Here is a 16239-nt window from a genome sequence, read left to right as displayed (position 1 = left end):
AGGATATCATTAGCATGGCCTGTTTTTTAAACAATGTTCTGGAACAAATTAAAGTGAACTTTACAAGAACACAAAAGATGATACTTGGACTTTTATAAATAAACAAATGCACCCTATGAATTAGTAACTTGCAGATCCCCTTTAGCCGTTACAACTTGAAAGGCACAACTTTCTCCGTCTTCCATATTGCTGTGTAGGATGTTTGCCCCGTGCTTTACAGCCTTGCTTCAGTTCATTGAGGATTTGCAGATGTTTTTTTCTGCACAGCTTTCCTAAGGTCCCATGACTGCACTTCAGCTATGTTAAGGTTTGAACTTTGACTAGGCCATAGCAACACCTCTGTCCTTTTCTTTTTTAACTCTGGTGTGACAGATTTGCTGGGTTATTTCGGATCAGTATCGACTTGATGACCCAAATTAGGCCAGGTTTCTGGTTCCAGAATAGCCTACTAGAATTTACCTAAGCACTTTGAATTGTCTTGCTACTGAAAAGGGCTTTATAAATAAAGTTGCCTTGCCTTGCCTAAGCCCAGTGGCTCCACAACATGTTGTGTGTGCTGTACATTGTGTTTGTGTTCTCAAAACATGCAGCTTTACAGTAGGGCTTAAACTTTCACTTGTCTGTTTAACGGCCAATGTGAATCCTTCGCATTTAACTTTACAAATCTTCACATTTTACTTTACAAACCTTCACATTTTACTTTACAAACCTTCACATTTTACTTTACAAATCCCAGTTCTTGCTGTCATTCTTTTCAGGTATCAGAAGTTTTCACCTGAAAACCTTTACAAACACAGAGTACTAGCTCAGCCTTACTTCATCCGTGCTGCAATGAAATTTAATATTTAATGTACTAACTGCAGCCTACAGGGACCGAGAAGGAGCTCTTGTCTGTTTCGCAGTTTCTCTGACCATTGCACAGCTGGCGTGGGGTGAGTTTGGGGGATGTCCACTCAGGGGGAAGATTGCTAAATGCTTTCAGTCAAGTGAATTTGATCAGCAGCACCTGGTGGCAACTTCCTTCCTTAAGTCCTGCGGCGACAGCAGGGTCAACTTCACTCCCAGGTTTACCATTTCTGCATTTGCTTTTGTTTACCAAAAAAAAAAAAAAAAATTCAAAGATTCTATTATTTGTTACTATGGTGAAATTTTTTTTTGGCCACTCCGGTTCAGAGTACACTCAATAATGAAGTTAAATAGACAAACAAACAGGCAATTAACAAAGTGTTTTTTTTGTTTTTTTGTTTTTGTAGCGTTCAAGCGAGATTAAAAAAATAAAAGTATGATTCAAAAGTTTGTATGAACTAGTTGTCCTTCAAGAGTCACAGAAAACAGATGATGGGGTAATAAGGTGCTAATTGTGCAATGATGATTGGAGGCTTCATTTACAGAAATGTGCACTTAGTTATTCTGAGATAATAGTGTGCAAGTAGGCAGTAACATTAAGGTGATTGTAACGTACGACCGGCTAGTAACAGTGGGGTGATTATAAATTTAATTGATTTTAGACCAGGTAATGAGCAGACAGTTTCATTATGCATATTACACGAAGCCCAATAAATAGTTTCGTTTTACCATTACAATACATACAGTTGTTTAGTAAGTCTCTGTAAAAGTAAACAGGACTCCAAGTCAGTTGTGGAAGTGGTGCTGCTGGTGATACTGCAAATAACGACTTAATAAGGTGGAATACACTCTGCTATGCTCTTTCAGCATTTATTTATATGTGTACTCCAATAGTTTGCATTTCTGTGTTCATTTCACAATGGACAAAAAAAAAAGAAAACTGCTGAAATCCTGAAGGAGGCGAATGTGGAATTAACAGAAAGAGACAGAGCAATAGTGAAACAGAGACGCTGAAGGATGGGAGACTGAAAGCGAGGAGCCGAATGATGGAGGTGCCGTCACCGAGCGAGTCTCCGTCTCTTGCTCATTAAGACAGTAATTCAAGCAGGGGATTAGAGAGCCCGACTCGTGCAGCTAGCCCACTGACGGCTGCTGATAAATAGCGGTCGGAGGCTGAAACTGAAACACACGTCTATGTCGGAAGTAGCAGGTATGCGAGGAAAAGAGGGCAGTACGTGCAGGTGTGTTTAAACCAGAAGAGGTGGGAATGACAGGCAGCAGTGTGCAGAGAAATCCCTCTGTAATCATGTTGTGTCCAACCACTGTAACTGACCCAAAAATACTCCCTCTGCAACTGAGCTTTAAGAGGAAAAATCCAATAACTATTCAGTTTAAAGCCACCGGCCCAGGAAACAACACGACTGAGAACACGGCTCACAGGTATATAAAGGCATAGGAGACAAACGGGGACATGACAGAAAGGTAAGGAGCGGAGGCAAGGAGGGGGAAGAAAGTGAGCCGTACTAGCCAGATTCTCATTTTGCATAAATAAAACGAGAGGACAGTAAATGGAAATAAAGGGAAGCAGCTTATTTAGGACAGAGCAACTTTAAGTCCTGAGGGGGCAAGAGGGACAGTAACAATGTTGTGCACAGAATTTGGCTCAACCACCCTAAAACCTTTGGGAATCCGGATTTGTGGAGCATACACATATTTAGGGAAACTGTTTCTATGAAAAACATGTACTAATTCTCTTGTGTGGTCAAATTGGAATCTGAATCACGTCAGTATAGTCAGACTGTCCACTCAGTCATCATTTTATAAACAGAAAGTAGATTATTGCCTTTGTTTACTCTGATATGGGAAACTAAACATCATAGTACTTAGGAAACAAACATAACTTTATTTTAAATGCTGTACATGCAGTATCCTTCCCTGTTGCTGCCAAAATAAATTTAAATCTGGATATTAAGTTTGCCCCTTTTGCTGTAACCTAGTTTTTTATGTACGTAATTTCCAAGTTTTACAATCCTAACACTTAGAAACAAAATTTGATCAGTGCTTCTGCTGAAAGACACGCCTTTCATTCCCTTCCGTTTTGGGTGTTTTATTGATATAACCTTTTCCCCTGTGAAAAAGGGAATTGCATACATTTTTACAAACTCCAGAGACTGTGCCACCATGCAGTATTTACACTCGAAGCAATAAAATAAAAGGACATTTTTCAAGAAACTGGCACCTCGCGGTGGCTTCGCAAAGCACTTATAGAAAATGGAAAAATACCAAACACATTTCCATTAAGCACAGATTACTCCCAGCAACACAGCTGCCATTCTTTGCAGCAGATCTGTCCGTTTTCCATTTCCACCTAATTTAGTCCCCTCGTTATTGATTTCAGAAAGGAAGAATTGGTGCCGACGACCTCACAGACTCCAGCGTCAGCAAGGGACGCGGCAGCCACAGATGTAAAAAAAAACAAAAAAAAACCAGCATTATTTATGGACCTGAATATGACTTTGATCACTGTGATGATACCATATGGAAGTAAATAAGTTACATGAGGGTTCAAGTGATGTCCTTGGCTGCGTTGCTATGGTGACGCTTAAGTGTGCGCTTTTTAGTGTGCCTGGCAAAGAGCTGTAGATGACAATGCAGCAGTGGCATGTGTGTCTTAGCTGTTGTGATTTGTGTGTGCATGTGTGTGTGTGTGTGTGTGTGTGTGTGTGCAGACCCATTTCATGGAAAGCAAGGAGTGCAGACCCATTGCAGGATGGACTCCTGGAGCATCCTAAATATTCCCATAAGGTGTTTTGCACAAAGCCATATGTGTGCTGGAAGTTGCTTAGGGAGGCGCACGCCTGGCCTGTGGCTGGGTTTTAAGCACCAAATGGGAGCATGCTTGGCATACTTACAGGGTATGGTGCGTAGATAGAGGTTGTCTCGTATTATCTGTTGCAGTTTGTGGTCGAGCGAGCCCTTCTGGAACTGCAGACTGAGGTAGTGGCGCAGGTCTGTGTTCAACACTTTGCCTGCATCAACAGAGAAAAGGGCAGGAAAAAAATCAGCAAAGACATGACAGCACTTTGGGAGATTGGTTTGTTATGTGGTTATGTAGTAACAAAGTAAACATCTCATGTTTGCGGGAAATATATATATATATATATATATATATATATATGATGCAGAATTTGTCAAAATTCCAGCAAGCTATAGTGGGAAGTTTGTTGAAGGATATTGGAAATGTTTGATCCAAGTCACACAATCCAAAAGGCAATTCTGTTAAATGGTAAAGAAACCCACGCTTCTTAATTTGAGAATAAATCTCTAAAAAACAGACCGAAACAGGAACATTTTGCCAGTAAGTGAAAAACAGAAAGAGTGATTTATTTATTTATTTTTTTTACTGTGAATGTAAATATCTGGTTTTTCGTTGTTTGCTGATCTACATATTTTTATGGAGCGCAGTTTTGTACAGCAATTTATTGCTTAATACAAGGCAGGTTTCAGAGTATAAAACAATCATTTTAAAAAGAGGAGATAAAACAATTTCATCCTCCAATTTGCAATGGACACATAGAAACCTGAGCAATTCCAGCCCTCAGCACTTTACTTTGGCCTCTTGCTTATTTTTTTTGCTGATTACATGACTTTGGGTTATTTAGAGGCAGCGACTGGAATAAATAAGGTCTGAATGACGAAACAAGCTCAGAGAGAATTTGGGTAAACTCCAACTGCACAGCGGAAGATGTCAAAACAGATCGCTACTTTAGGTTCTTGAACAAATCCATTGTCCTCGTGTCCAGGCCAGCTTTCCTTCCCAGTCAGGTTTATTTCCCTTTTGATTCGCCTTTAGATTTCAATCTGATCACAAGATGGAAATTTCGTAGGGGGAAGTTTAAAGGTAAAGCTGAGGTCTTAAAGTTGTATCCCTTTTATGAGATCCTCTTGAATCTTCAAGAGGGAACCGGAATTCAAATCTGAAAGTAGTTGCAGTTTGATATCTCACCACGAGTTTATTTTTTTAAATGCTGTCAAACTAACTGCTAAGCACTCCGAAAATGCACAGAAGACTTTTTTCTCTCTCTGACTGCTTGAACATAGAAGAAAAAGAAAAAAAAAAACTGGTCTGAGTTGACTTTATATCGTCTCTAACCTTCCTTCATATGAAACAGCAAATCTAAGTAACTGTTGATGGATGCTGGGTTCACACTCAACTCTCTCTTTTTACAACTTCACAGGAGCCTGAAAAAAAAAAAAAAACTCTCACCAAGCAAGTGCAATGCCAGAACCTCATAAGTGAGGGCCCACAGATGGAAAAAATGCAAAAACGTAAAAGAAATCTGAGAGGGATTTGCATCTGCTTTTTAACTCCCAGAGGTCTTTGTGAAAACAAAGGAAGTTCTCGCAAAGTTTGGCGCACTGGGAGATTCTCGGAGCTGTCAAAGACGACTGGGAAGAAAAGTTAATGCGGTGAAGAACATGATGAGGGGTTTGGAAAACAGATCGTCGTCGTCGTCTGCCTACCGCGGCGTTCCTCGTCTCTTGACTGGAAGCAAGAGGAAGCTTTGAAAAAGACTGAAAAAAGGGCCGAAGAATTTTCGCTCAACAAACTCTGTTAAACAAAACTTTGCATCTGTAAATTTATCCTAAATGTATCTTCTGACAGTGGAGAAATGTACTGCATTAACTGAGTGAAAAATGAATTTGGTAAAATGCTCTTAAACTTTCTGAGTCCTTAGGTTTTGTCTTTCATTTCCACTCATGACAGAAATCAACACATTTCATTAAGTTGCCCTTGAACTTTATGTTTAAAACACCAATCCTCACTTAACTTTTACATTTAAAAATGATTTTTTTGTTCTTGCTGTGCTTCTATGCCTGCTTGGATCAGTCAGACTGATGGTCCTACATCCTAATGGCTGCATGTCATATGTTCTGCTTCTCTAATGAAAACTGTGTTACCTCCATCATGTCTAGCGTAGCGTGAGAAACAAAAAGTCATCCTGGGAACTTCCTCTGTTTAAGTTTAGGTTGGATGCAAGTTCATTAAGAGAAAAAAGGCTTGTTAACAAACCACATGTGGCCCATATGCTGCCTTGGGGTACTCAGCATATATTTAAATGTCATTTGCCGCTGATAAACTTGGGTACATTTTTTTCTAATCAATCTACCAAAAGTAATAACCTAGAAACACAAGAGCAGCTGAGAATAAAAATACGATTTAAAAGGACTATTCTTTTAAATACATAACAGATTTTTATATTAAAAGTGCTTCTCTGTCTTTTTTGTTTTTCACCTGTGTTTCAGGGTTCATTAACTCCCAAATTATTGGAAATCATTAATTGCGAAACACCCATTATGTTTTAGAGAGTACCCTTGAATCTCTCTGTTAGTTTCTATAATGATTTCTGATCTCTTGTCACGGGGTTTCCTTTTAGTTCTTGATCCTGAGTTTACATTGTTTTGTACTCCTCCTTGAATGAAAAGACTTACAGTATTTTGCAACCGTTTTCTTTGAGTTCTTTCACAGCTTGAGCAAGGTCAGGAACACCTGGGAAAATGGGCTTCTGAAGACTTTTCAAGACTTTTTCAGCCAATACTCAAGTTTAAATTCTGCCTGACTAGACATTTTTATTGATTTTTCTGAATGTTCAGCTGCACAATGTAGATGTAAAATGTATGGATTAAGGGTCATAGGGGTAAATAAATCTCTGATGAAGAAGGGATGGTTTCAGAGTCCTGTACATACCAAGATTCTGCCCACTGGACCTAAATGTCGCAGTTCTGTTATGATTCTGGCCCGGCTGCCAGAGGAGATCCTCTGACTCCTGTGGCAGAACAAGCAGCTCCGTTCTATTCGTCTGCTCTCCTGCATTAATATACTGAAGCTTTTCAGTGCCAGATTATTTGAAAGCCACAGTGTGAGTAGCTCTCCAGGGTTCCTTGCCTGCCTTGCCTGTTTCTGACCTTGTTCTCGTTCCTTGGATTTGCCTTACCCTCGCCTGACAGCTCGTCGGCTTCTGATCTCTGGACCAAGACCAAACGTGTACCCCACGACTCAGGCCTCTCGCCTAGCCGTTTGCATTTGCCTGCTTGATGCTGCCTTCATGTGCATGACCTTGGACTGTCCCTCTCAGTCCATGCACTGAGCTTAAAGCTGTCTGCAAACAACACTACGCCATAATTTAGCATTTCCATGTACAACACAAGGTAATGAGGCTGGTAATTTGGATTAATTTCTTCAGTCTGTTCCAACATGGGCTCATGGACCCTTCTCAGGAAAGCCAATTTTATAATCTTTCTATTTTTCCTTCTTTTTTTTCTTTTTTTTTTTTTTACTTTGTGGCATCCTCCTCTTGGTGATGCCTCCCCATCTTGTACTACCTTGACATTTTTGCAGAGAGTAATGACAGGGAATGTGTCAGAGAGGAACAAGGTCACCCACGGGAATCCCTTAGCAACGTGTTGCCATTTCACTGAGCATCAGCAGCTCTCCTCCTCCCCAAAAACTGGAAGTCAGAGAAAATAGCTGCATATGCTCTGCAGTGATGGAGGCTGTGCCTGGCGCCCCTTTGTGAAGCGACAGACTGTTAACACAGTCACTTAGACCGACACCTCGCTCCGGAGCAACAGAATTAGGCAAACACTTGAAGCTGTGGATTTAACTCCTTCTCGCATGCATATTTCATAGATCTATTTCGAGACGTTTCGAAGAAAAGCAGTTGACAAATTCCACATTATGTTGCATTATTGAGCGACGCCGACAAAATCTGACGCCGGCAATAACCCGCACAGCTAATATACTACCTCGAATACAACAGAGGATTCATCCTTTACATTAAAGATGCTGATTTCTAGTCCAACCTTCTGCACTCCCCTTGGCTTACAATTACATATTTATTTTGTACATTTCCTTAAATCCACTAAAATAGGTATTCAAATAAAAATATCCCTTCATTTTGTGCTGAAAAGGCAAGTTAGTTTGGTGTTAATATCAAAATCACACATTTTTACTCCAAAATACAGTAAATCAAAGCCAAAATAATAATAAAAAATATGTATATATCTATTTTTAATCAAAGTGCAAGGCTTAGAGGAAGCTTTTCCATCTGATTTATCACCAAGAATAACAATTGGTTGTGTACACCCTCTAGCTGTAACGGGGTCAGATGCCAGACTGTTTCCTGGACCATGTAACTGGGAGCTTTTTTTTCATTTCCACGCCGAACAGGTGCACAGAATCACTCATCTCCCTGAACTTTTGGCACGTTAAGTGGATAAGCCCTAATGCCACAATCTCAGTAAATGTATTTTGTGTGCATGGTTATGCATAGCGAGTCTTTCATTCCTCTTTGTGCTGCCTTCTCTAAACAGCGAAAATGGAGCAAATGCCTTGTGTCAATCCTGACATTTCGTTCAGAGACATCCTCCCTCAGGCAGGTGGACATCCACCGGGAGGTCGTTATCTCTGTTGTCTGACAGTCAATTAACAGTCCTCTGAATAGGAAATCTGTCTGGTTTGGACATGTTCCCTGATACTGTTCTCAATGCACTGGGCTGCACTATATTGAGACGGAAGCGAGGATTTCTACTGATTGTGCAAAAAAAAAGAAAAAAAAAAGCCTGGTGTCACAGAACACAGATGCATTCCGGAAATGTTTAAGCAAAAGAGTGATGTCTAGTTTCCAAAACTGAAAGCACTATTTTCTTTTCTCTAATAAATACACAAGGGAGGTCATTGCAGTTACTGTGACTTAACAGCGAGTATATTTCAGTGCACAGTGTTTTTAATTGTGTCATGAATGGGTCATTTGTCTGAGCAGAGGGACAGATATTCTCCCTTGACTTTATTAAAAGATTTTCACCTAAAGCTCAGCCGTAAAATACCCCGATTTTCACGGTTATGATGAAATCCTTCAGCCTGATCTGTGGAAAATGTATTAAAATATGTGCAATAATATAGCCTCTTGATTAAATTTTAATGAAATGCTCCTGCAATAAAGGACGAGCCAAAACGCCGCTGGCGGCTTCAGAATGAGATCTGGACACTGTCATTGGTGGACAGCAGTTCCGAACAGCCAATCTCATTAGTAATTTATTTTCACCTGAATGCTGGGGTGGCGGAAAATGTTTAATTTAACAGTTTGTTTTCTGGAATGCAAAATTATAAATCATGTTAACATTCAGGATGTGCAGAGCACAATGTATGGGAAAGTGTGTAAGACATTTTTTTTTATTGGCATTACTCCTCCGATTTACAATATGCATAAGGTAATAATTGGCATAAACAATGGACCATGAAGTTTAAAAGAAAAGAGCAGCAGAAACAAGCTTCTTCCATTTACTGGCAAGGCGTAGATAAGGTTGTCATTGACAGCCCCTGTCCCCACATCTCTGTTTAAAAAAATTACTTGGGTCCAAATGGCTTACAAGGTTGAGGCCAACTTATGCCTTCCAACAAGCTGTTGCAAGCCTTTAATTTAATTAATAGCTCTCAGTAACTGGGTTCTTAGGGCCAGTCATCTCTGTTTAAGTCTCACCTGCATCACAAACTGAGAGGACATTGTTTAAGCAGCCAGAAAACTCCAGCTCTGAGTGGACTAAAGAGACCAAGAGCACGCCAAGTTAACCTGAAGTTAACGCCACAACGACAAGATTTCTTCTCCCCAAAGATGAACAACTGAGGACTTTCACACTGGAAAAGGATCTATTTTCCATTTATATGTCCCGCCACTTCCATAGATCCATTGTTCTCTGTACAAGGTGTATAACGCCAACAAACGCAGACCACAAGGTCTTCCACGCCACACGTGATTTACCCTATCTTTGGTTCCTGTCCCAGGTTCAAGTTAAGGGCTTGAAGGAAAGAACTTGGGTCACGGATGTTGGTACAGTTCAGCTCAGGAGGTGGTGGTGCTGGAAGAAACGTGTGCCGATAGGACTGTCTGGGACAGGGATTGCTTTGAGAAGCGCACATATTCAATTAAAGCTGCACCAAATGTTAAAGGAGATTAATTCAGTGTCAACTGAGCCTCCCAGGTCAATTTTATTTGCCACTGCTTTTTAGGAGTTTCACAAAGACGCGCAGAATCTTGTTGAGCCGCGTTTCCGTTCCCAATGCCTGTTATGGTTCCCCCCCCCCGCTCTGCTCTGCAGTGATAAGTGAATGGCATGCTTGCGTGACATTTATTTAAATTAGAAAAGGTTGGTATAGTCTGTTTGGGTGTAATTGTGTTGTGAGCTATCAATACAGAAATGTCAGTAGGCTCGCGGTGGGGTGGGGCGGTGCTGCCACTTTACCACAGATCTGCCACACGAATGGTGAACTAAGTAAGGACTGTCGCTTTAGTTTGAAATTAAAAAGTTACTGATTGATGTGTTTGCGTGTGTCAGCGCTGGTGGTGGGGTTGGCACAAAAGGTCCAATAAGAGGGACGTCTAGCCACCGGTGAATAGAATGGCATTCAGTAGCCAGCAGTGTTGATTGGTTTAAATCAATGTTTGGACGATAAGAAATTATACTTTTCAAAGAAAAAGATGTTTGTCATCATGTGTGTTGAAAAGGCTGAATTCAAACCTTGGTCTGCCTTCTTGGTGTGATCTCAGTGCAGATTGACAGACAAAAACCTGGAGATATTTGAGTAGATACTATTAAAGTTATTAGTTCTTCCTTTCCAGGAGAAGCCCTGAAAAATCTATAATTGTAATCATATTTAATAGCCACCGTTAGACCATCAGTATTTTCCAATAACTAGATATGCCCCTGCAGTGCCCAGCGTCAGTGATGGGAAGTGGGATGTCCGGGTTTTCGCTCCTGGACCAGTTGCCTCCATGACCCGATCACAGATAAGCTGAAGATAATCGATAATTGTGTGAACAAATTGTTCTTGTAAATTTGCAGCAACAGTACTTATCAATTTAATCTACAATGGTTCATTATTTTTACTAACCACACAATGTGTTAACTTAGAATCAGCAATGAGAAACCACTTTAAAAAAAAAACCCTTTAAATAATGTTAAGGCTTCAGTTAAAATTGCAAAAAGCAGCCTTGCTTTTGCATCGATATTATGCAAGTAAAGATGTTATCAAGTCAAGTTATCCCATGCTAAATGAAATGCTCATTCTTAGCCCTGACAGTAGAAACTGAGAGAAGCAGCAAGTTAGGTTATCCTAAATTATTCTTTAACTCTGCTGTCACACATCCAGGGAGGGCTGCATCTGGGGCATGTCTTGTTTTTGTAATATGTAAATTATTGTAATATGGGTTGGAAAAACTGCAAAACTTAATTTCAGTATCCATTCTCTAGTTAGGAAATTGCTCTTGTCTGTATATTAGAACTAAAAAATACAAACAAAACCCCGACATTATCAGCCATAATATTATGACAACATGTCCAATGTTGACAATGTCCTCCTTTTGCCTACAGGAAGACCTCCAACCAGGGTTGGCAAAGAATATCAGAGAACGATGAGGTCGTTCTTTGAGGCCCCGCTGTCCTGCTGAGAGCTGTCTGAGCTCAATATGTCTGAAGATGTAACCGGTCTTCAGGCAAATGCAAGGATGCAGATTTTTTTCCAACAAAACACACAAACACAAATGATCAAATGTGCCGGGTACAATGTTCTGGCTGTTCTTTGTAAATAGCCAACCAAAAACATAGCTTCTAAACTTTCTTGCAAGATTTGTGTTGTGAAGTCCTACTCTGATGGGTTTATTTTTATTTTCTTATATTTCTTTGCTTTAAACCTCTCCTTTCCCACACCGCAGTGAAGGCAGACAGCTGCTGCTGGCACCTCAATCTTGTCGTCCCTCGACATTCATCAGGGAACATAATGACAGGTCACAAACATCCTCTTCGTCAGGGCCTCTTCCCCTGCGGCCCTCAGTCAAACCGGGCAGCAGCACCTCTAAGACCTCCACTTTGACTTCTTTCATCGTTCTCAAGTGACAAGCACACCTCCTTCCTCTCCCCGTCCCGCTCTAACCTTTTCAGCTTGCTGTGGACGTTTTGGGGGGGGACAAAACCGCCGCAGGGCGGCCACCTTTGCATGAGGAGTTTACCAAAGAGCCTCTGTTCAAATTTTCAGACAGCTGGACAAGAAACTAGGATCAAGGCACACGGTGCTGACTCCGCTGAGAAAAGCAGAGAGTGGTGTGCTATAAGCCTGGCTTATAATCTCACACCTCACACAGCGCCGTCAGATGAATTCTCTTCACTTATATAACTGGCATGTGGAGCGCTGCTGTGGCTGGAGGCTTCTTCAACAGAGCAGCGTGATGGGCCCATGTTTTTCAGGCTGTTTGCTTGGCTGGCCGGACACGGAGCTATGCAAAGTTAAACAAGCAGTGGCCTGACATGCCCAAACCGCTCACTGCATACTTAATTTCCTCTCATTTCAGCAGCAAGCCCACATTGGGAAACAGGTCTGGCCAAAGCATCATCTCAGATGACCGAAGAGAGATGCATGAAAGGCAAGGTGAAACACTTATCGTCAGAAGGAAAGGCAGCGTGTACGAGAGCCATATAACTGCACGACCATTCGTTTTTTTATGAAATGTATTACCTTTAATTGAATATATGAGGTTATAAGTAATTAATTAGATTTTATCTAAAAGAAACAAAGAAATAGGAGCTTGAATCTCATTTCACCATTACTCTGAGCCACAGATGCATAGGTTAGAGCCACGGCCCCCTGACATTACAGACTAGAGATATTCCCTGGCACGATCATAGCATGACACATTTCCAGCTCACTTATCTCTAAAGTACCGAGACATCTGCCCTTGTGGTACAAGTTAACTAACCATATGCTCTTTTCTCCTCTGCCTGCAACCCCTCCCTTCTGTCCATCACCGCTCTGAAGATGAAGGATTGACCTTCTTGCTTTAAAGTAAAGGCAGGACCCGCCCAACTCAGCAGAACTGGAGCTGTGATGCAGACAGAGCAGCATCAACCGCAATGCCGACAGAGCTGCAGTGATAAACCTCAGGAGCCAAAATGATAAAAAAGAAAAAACAAGAAAAAAAAAAACAAGCATCTCCATCTGCTGAGTCGTGCCTTGCTTCAGTGTTTTCGAGTTATCTTGTTTGTTAAATGTTCAAAATTCAGCTTTGTTTTTGTTGTTTTACATTATAATTTTTCACAATTTTTTTTTCCTTTATTTTTTTCTTCATGATAAGCAATTTATGATCAATGCTCCTATTGTATAATTCATGTAGTCTAAGCAGAATGAAAAAAATAGCACTGACATAAAACACCAGTTTTACTTCCTGGTTCATTTCTTAACATCTGGCTCTGATGATGTGTGTCACTACCAGAGTATTTATCCAGCTGAGTGTGTTTGCCACAAAAAAACAAAAATGGAGCAATGTGTGCAGTTGCATAATAATGCTACAGAGGGATATCTTTTTTATTTGGTTTCAGCAAATAAAGAACATGGTGGAATTCCTTCATTTTCTAACAAATTTTAGGCTTATTATGCCTTTCTGCATGAATGAGAATAGTCTTCTAACCTGATCATTTTACGTTAGATTCCATACTATTAGCTCTAGCAGATCTCTATCTCTATCTTTCTATATCTCTATCTTTCTATATCTCTATCTTTCTATATCTATATCTTTCTATATCTATATCTTTCTATATCTTTCTCTAGATAGATAGATAGATAGATAGATAGATAGATAGATAGATAGATAGATAGATAGATAGATAGATAGATAGATAGATAGATAGATAGATAGATAGATAGATAGATAGATAGATAGATAGATAGATAGATAGATAGATAGATAGATAGATAGATAGATAGATAGATAGATAGATAGATAGATAGATAGATAGATAGATAGATAGATAGATAGATAGATAGATAGATAGATAATATTATGGTAGATCACATTCTTTGAATTTAGACCAGATAACTTTGAAAGACACATTGAAATCTAAAATTGGAATGTTAAATCACAAGAACAATAAATCAGATTCAGCTTCTAAAAGCTTCTTTGTTGCATCTCTGACTTAAGGCAGTGTTTTTTTTTTTTTTTTTCTTGACCCACAGGGTTCTGGTTCCAATGCTCTCACCAGTCTTTCTCGGCAGAGTCAGCACTGTGTCCCCTGATGCCAGCTTTATGTTCAGCTGTCTGAAAATGTGAACAGAGGCTCCTTGGTAAACTTGAGCAAAGATGCTCACCCTGCTGGGTTTTTGTCCTTCTCAAATGTCCACAGCAAGCTGAAAGGTTCTAGTGGGTGTTATGTCAAATACTAACCTGAAGTTGAATTGCTATAATTTAGCAAGATGGAGGCTAAACAGCAGCTAAATTTAATGGACTTTCAGTTTAAATCAGTCTAATTCAATTCAATCATTTCGACAGATTCTAATTCAGTTGCATACATTTCTGCTTAAATTATGTTGCAATCCAGGCCAGTTAGTTTTTTTTTTCCCAGCTGATTGCATCAACTCATTTACTTTATGGCAATTCCTTCTCCTGACCATGTGGCGCCATTGGATGGTCGACTGCAAAAAGTAGTTAGAAATTCCTCATTGTTAAAAAGGAAACTGATTGAACTTAGCTTTTTTTTGTTTTTTCTGCAAAGATATATTTATTAGTATTTTCAACATTAATAGGTTGAAAGAACAACATAAAACACAATTTTTTTTAATTTTGTTATTCCTTTGATCAAATGTTGGAACGATGATATATTTGCTTCCCATACCGCTGTAGTCAATGTAGTGGGGTGAGAACATGCTGTTTTAGTATTCTGTGCCTCGTTGAGCTGCACAAATCTCTAAGAAACATATACTTTACTTAATTAGTTAACAGAGGTGAACTACATTGATGCAGCTAATCCATTGAGATGCACCAATCATTCAACCAGAGATTGGAATCAAACAGATTTCCCTTGATTAGCTCTGATCAGTGACAAATACATAAAGCATTTTTTAAATGTGCTTATTAAATGGATCAAAGCTGGAAAAAAATTCAATGTTTTTAGTCCAGAAACGCATAAATAATTGGTATGGACCTATCCTGTATGGATGCTATATTTGGTTAAAGCAATAAGTAAGATATTTACTGTAAAATCAACCCTAAATCATTCTTATTTGACACATAGGATGGAAGTGACATTCCCTATAAACAATCAGTCCTCTACATCAACAAAGTCTTAGTCAAGTTTTTTCTCCTTTCAAACCTGGAGGTAAGGTCTGCAAACATGAAAGCAAGTAAGAGAAGCAGACCAGAAATAGAACAAAATACAACAGCATGTCCTGTGGAAGTAAAAATTCAGTGCAACAACGGACCGTTGAGTAAATGGTGGGTGAAAGGCATTGTGTTTGTCTTATTCTGATTTTAACCATTAGGTGTCATCATTACTTATTGTTCCTTTAAAGTTCACGAAAAGTTGGAATCAGTCAAAATTGTTAACGGCCGATCAAATCACAAAGAAAACAGAAAATCGGTGTCAGTCAGAAAAAGCCTTATCGCCGCATCTCAGACAGAAAACAGAATTTCAAATACCACTGAAGTCAGCATCTGAAATGTTTGCACAGCATCGGGGAACACGCTCAACTATGTTTAAGACATTGTTTTATCAGCGCAAGCTTCCATTCCCAAACTCACCCGTTTTATTTTAAAGCGGAAAATCCCGAGGCTTTTATCTTTTAGGGCGAGACGGTCTTCTTTAGATTTCAGACATTTTGATCAAGGGCCGTCAGTTTTCTTCCATGACAAGAAAAACGGGCTGTCTGCTACTTTGTGTTCACATTTTCTTGCCAAACTAAAACTTGATGGCCTTGCAAGCTCTGCAGCAGTTCAACTTGTTTATCACTCCCGGATGAATAAGATGCTTTCAGACTCCTGTTTTTATGCCAATCTACATTTCTCACTGCGCGTCTTCTCGGCTGTAGACCTTTCAGTTTGGAAATAACTGCTGTGACCGCTAGGCATTTCTTATTTACTCCCACTCCTCACTTTCACCTGTTTCGCAGCCAACGACATGCGACACATGGGGGGGGGGGGGGGGGGGGGGGGGATGATGGCACAAATGCATCCAAACTGTTTCTGCGAGGGAGAGAAGCAAGTTTTCAGGTCATATTTAAAGAACAAGTGTGACTCAACCAGGCTGCGTTGTTCCATGCTCGCGAAAGGGTCGGCCTAATCCCAAGCTTGTTGTCAAATCGTGTCTCCATAAAAGTGAATTCGTGTTTTTTCAGGGGGAGGGGGGGGCAAGAATCCAACAGGGGTTTTCAATTATTTAAAGAGAGAGAAAAGTGTTAAGGAGGGGAATATATTAGCAGCTGAAAATAGGTGATAGTCGACCGTCATGCTCAGGCAGCAAGAGCCCGAGACAAGGGCCTGGTTTTCTTTTAACCAACCCCTAGCTGTGCCATCA

General features: G+C 40.1%; 1 protein-coding gene across 4 annotated transcripts in view; it reads right to left on the bottom strand.

The window, feature by feature from the left end:
• The window catches only part of LOC105928038 (membrane-associated guanylate kinase, WW and PDZ domain-containing protein 3), a 171814-nt gene that overhangs the window by 54335 nt on the left and 101240 nt on the right, over positions 1-16239 (bottom strand). For all 4 annotated transcript variants that reach the window (XM_012865109.3, XM_021317845.2, XM_012865107.3 and 1 more), the window contains exon 2: positions 3759-3875. In XM_012865109.3, the coding sequence (XP_012720563.2) occupies positions 3759-3875 (117 nt within the window). The remainder of the gene's footprint in view (positions 1-3758; positions 3876-16239) is intronic.

This window comes from Fundulus heteroclitus, chromosome 20 (genome assembly GCF_011125445.2).
Source record: "Fundulus heteroclitus isolate FHET01 chromosome 20, MU-UCD_Fhet_4.1, whole genome shotgun sequence".
In the NCBI taxonomy this organism is placed as follows: Eukaryota; Metazoa; Chordata; class Actinopteri; order Cyprinodontiformes; family Fundulidae; genus Fundulus; species Fundulus heteroclitus.
This window is presented reverse-complemented; position numbering and strand designations above follow the sequence as displayed.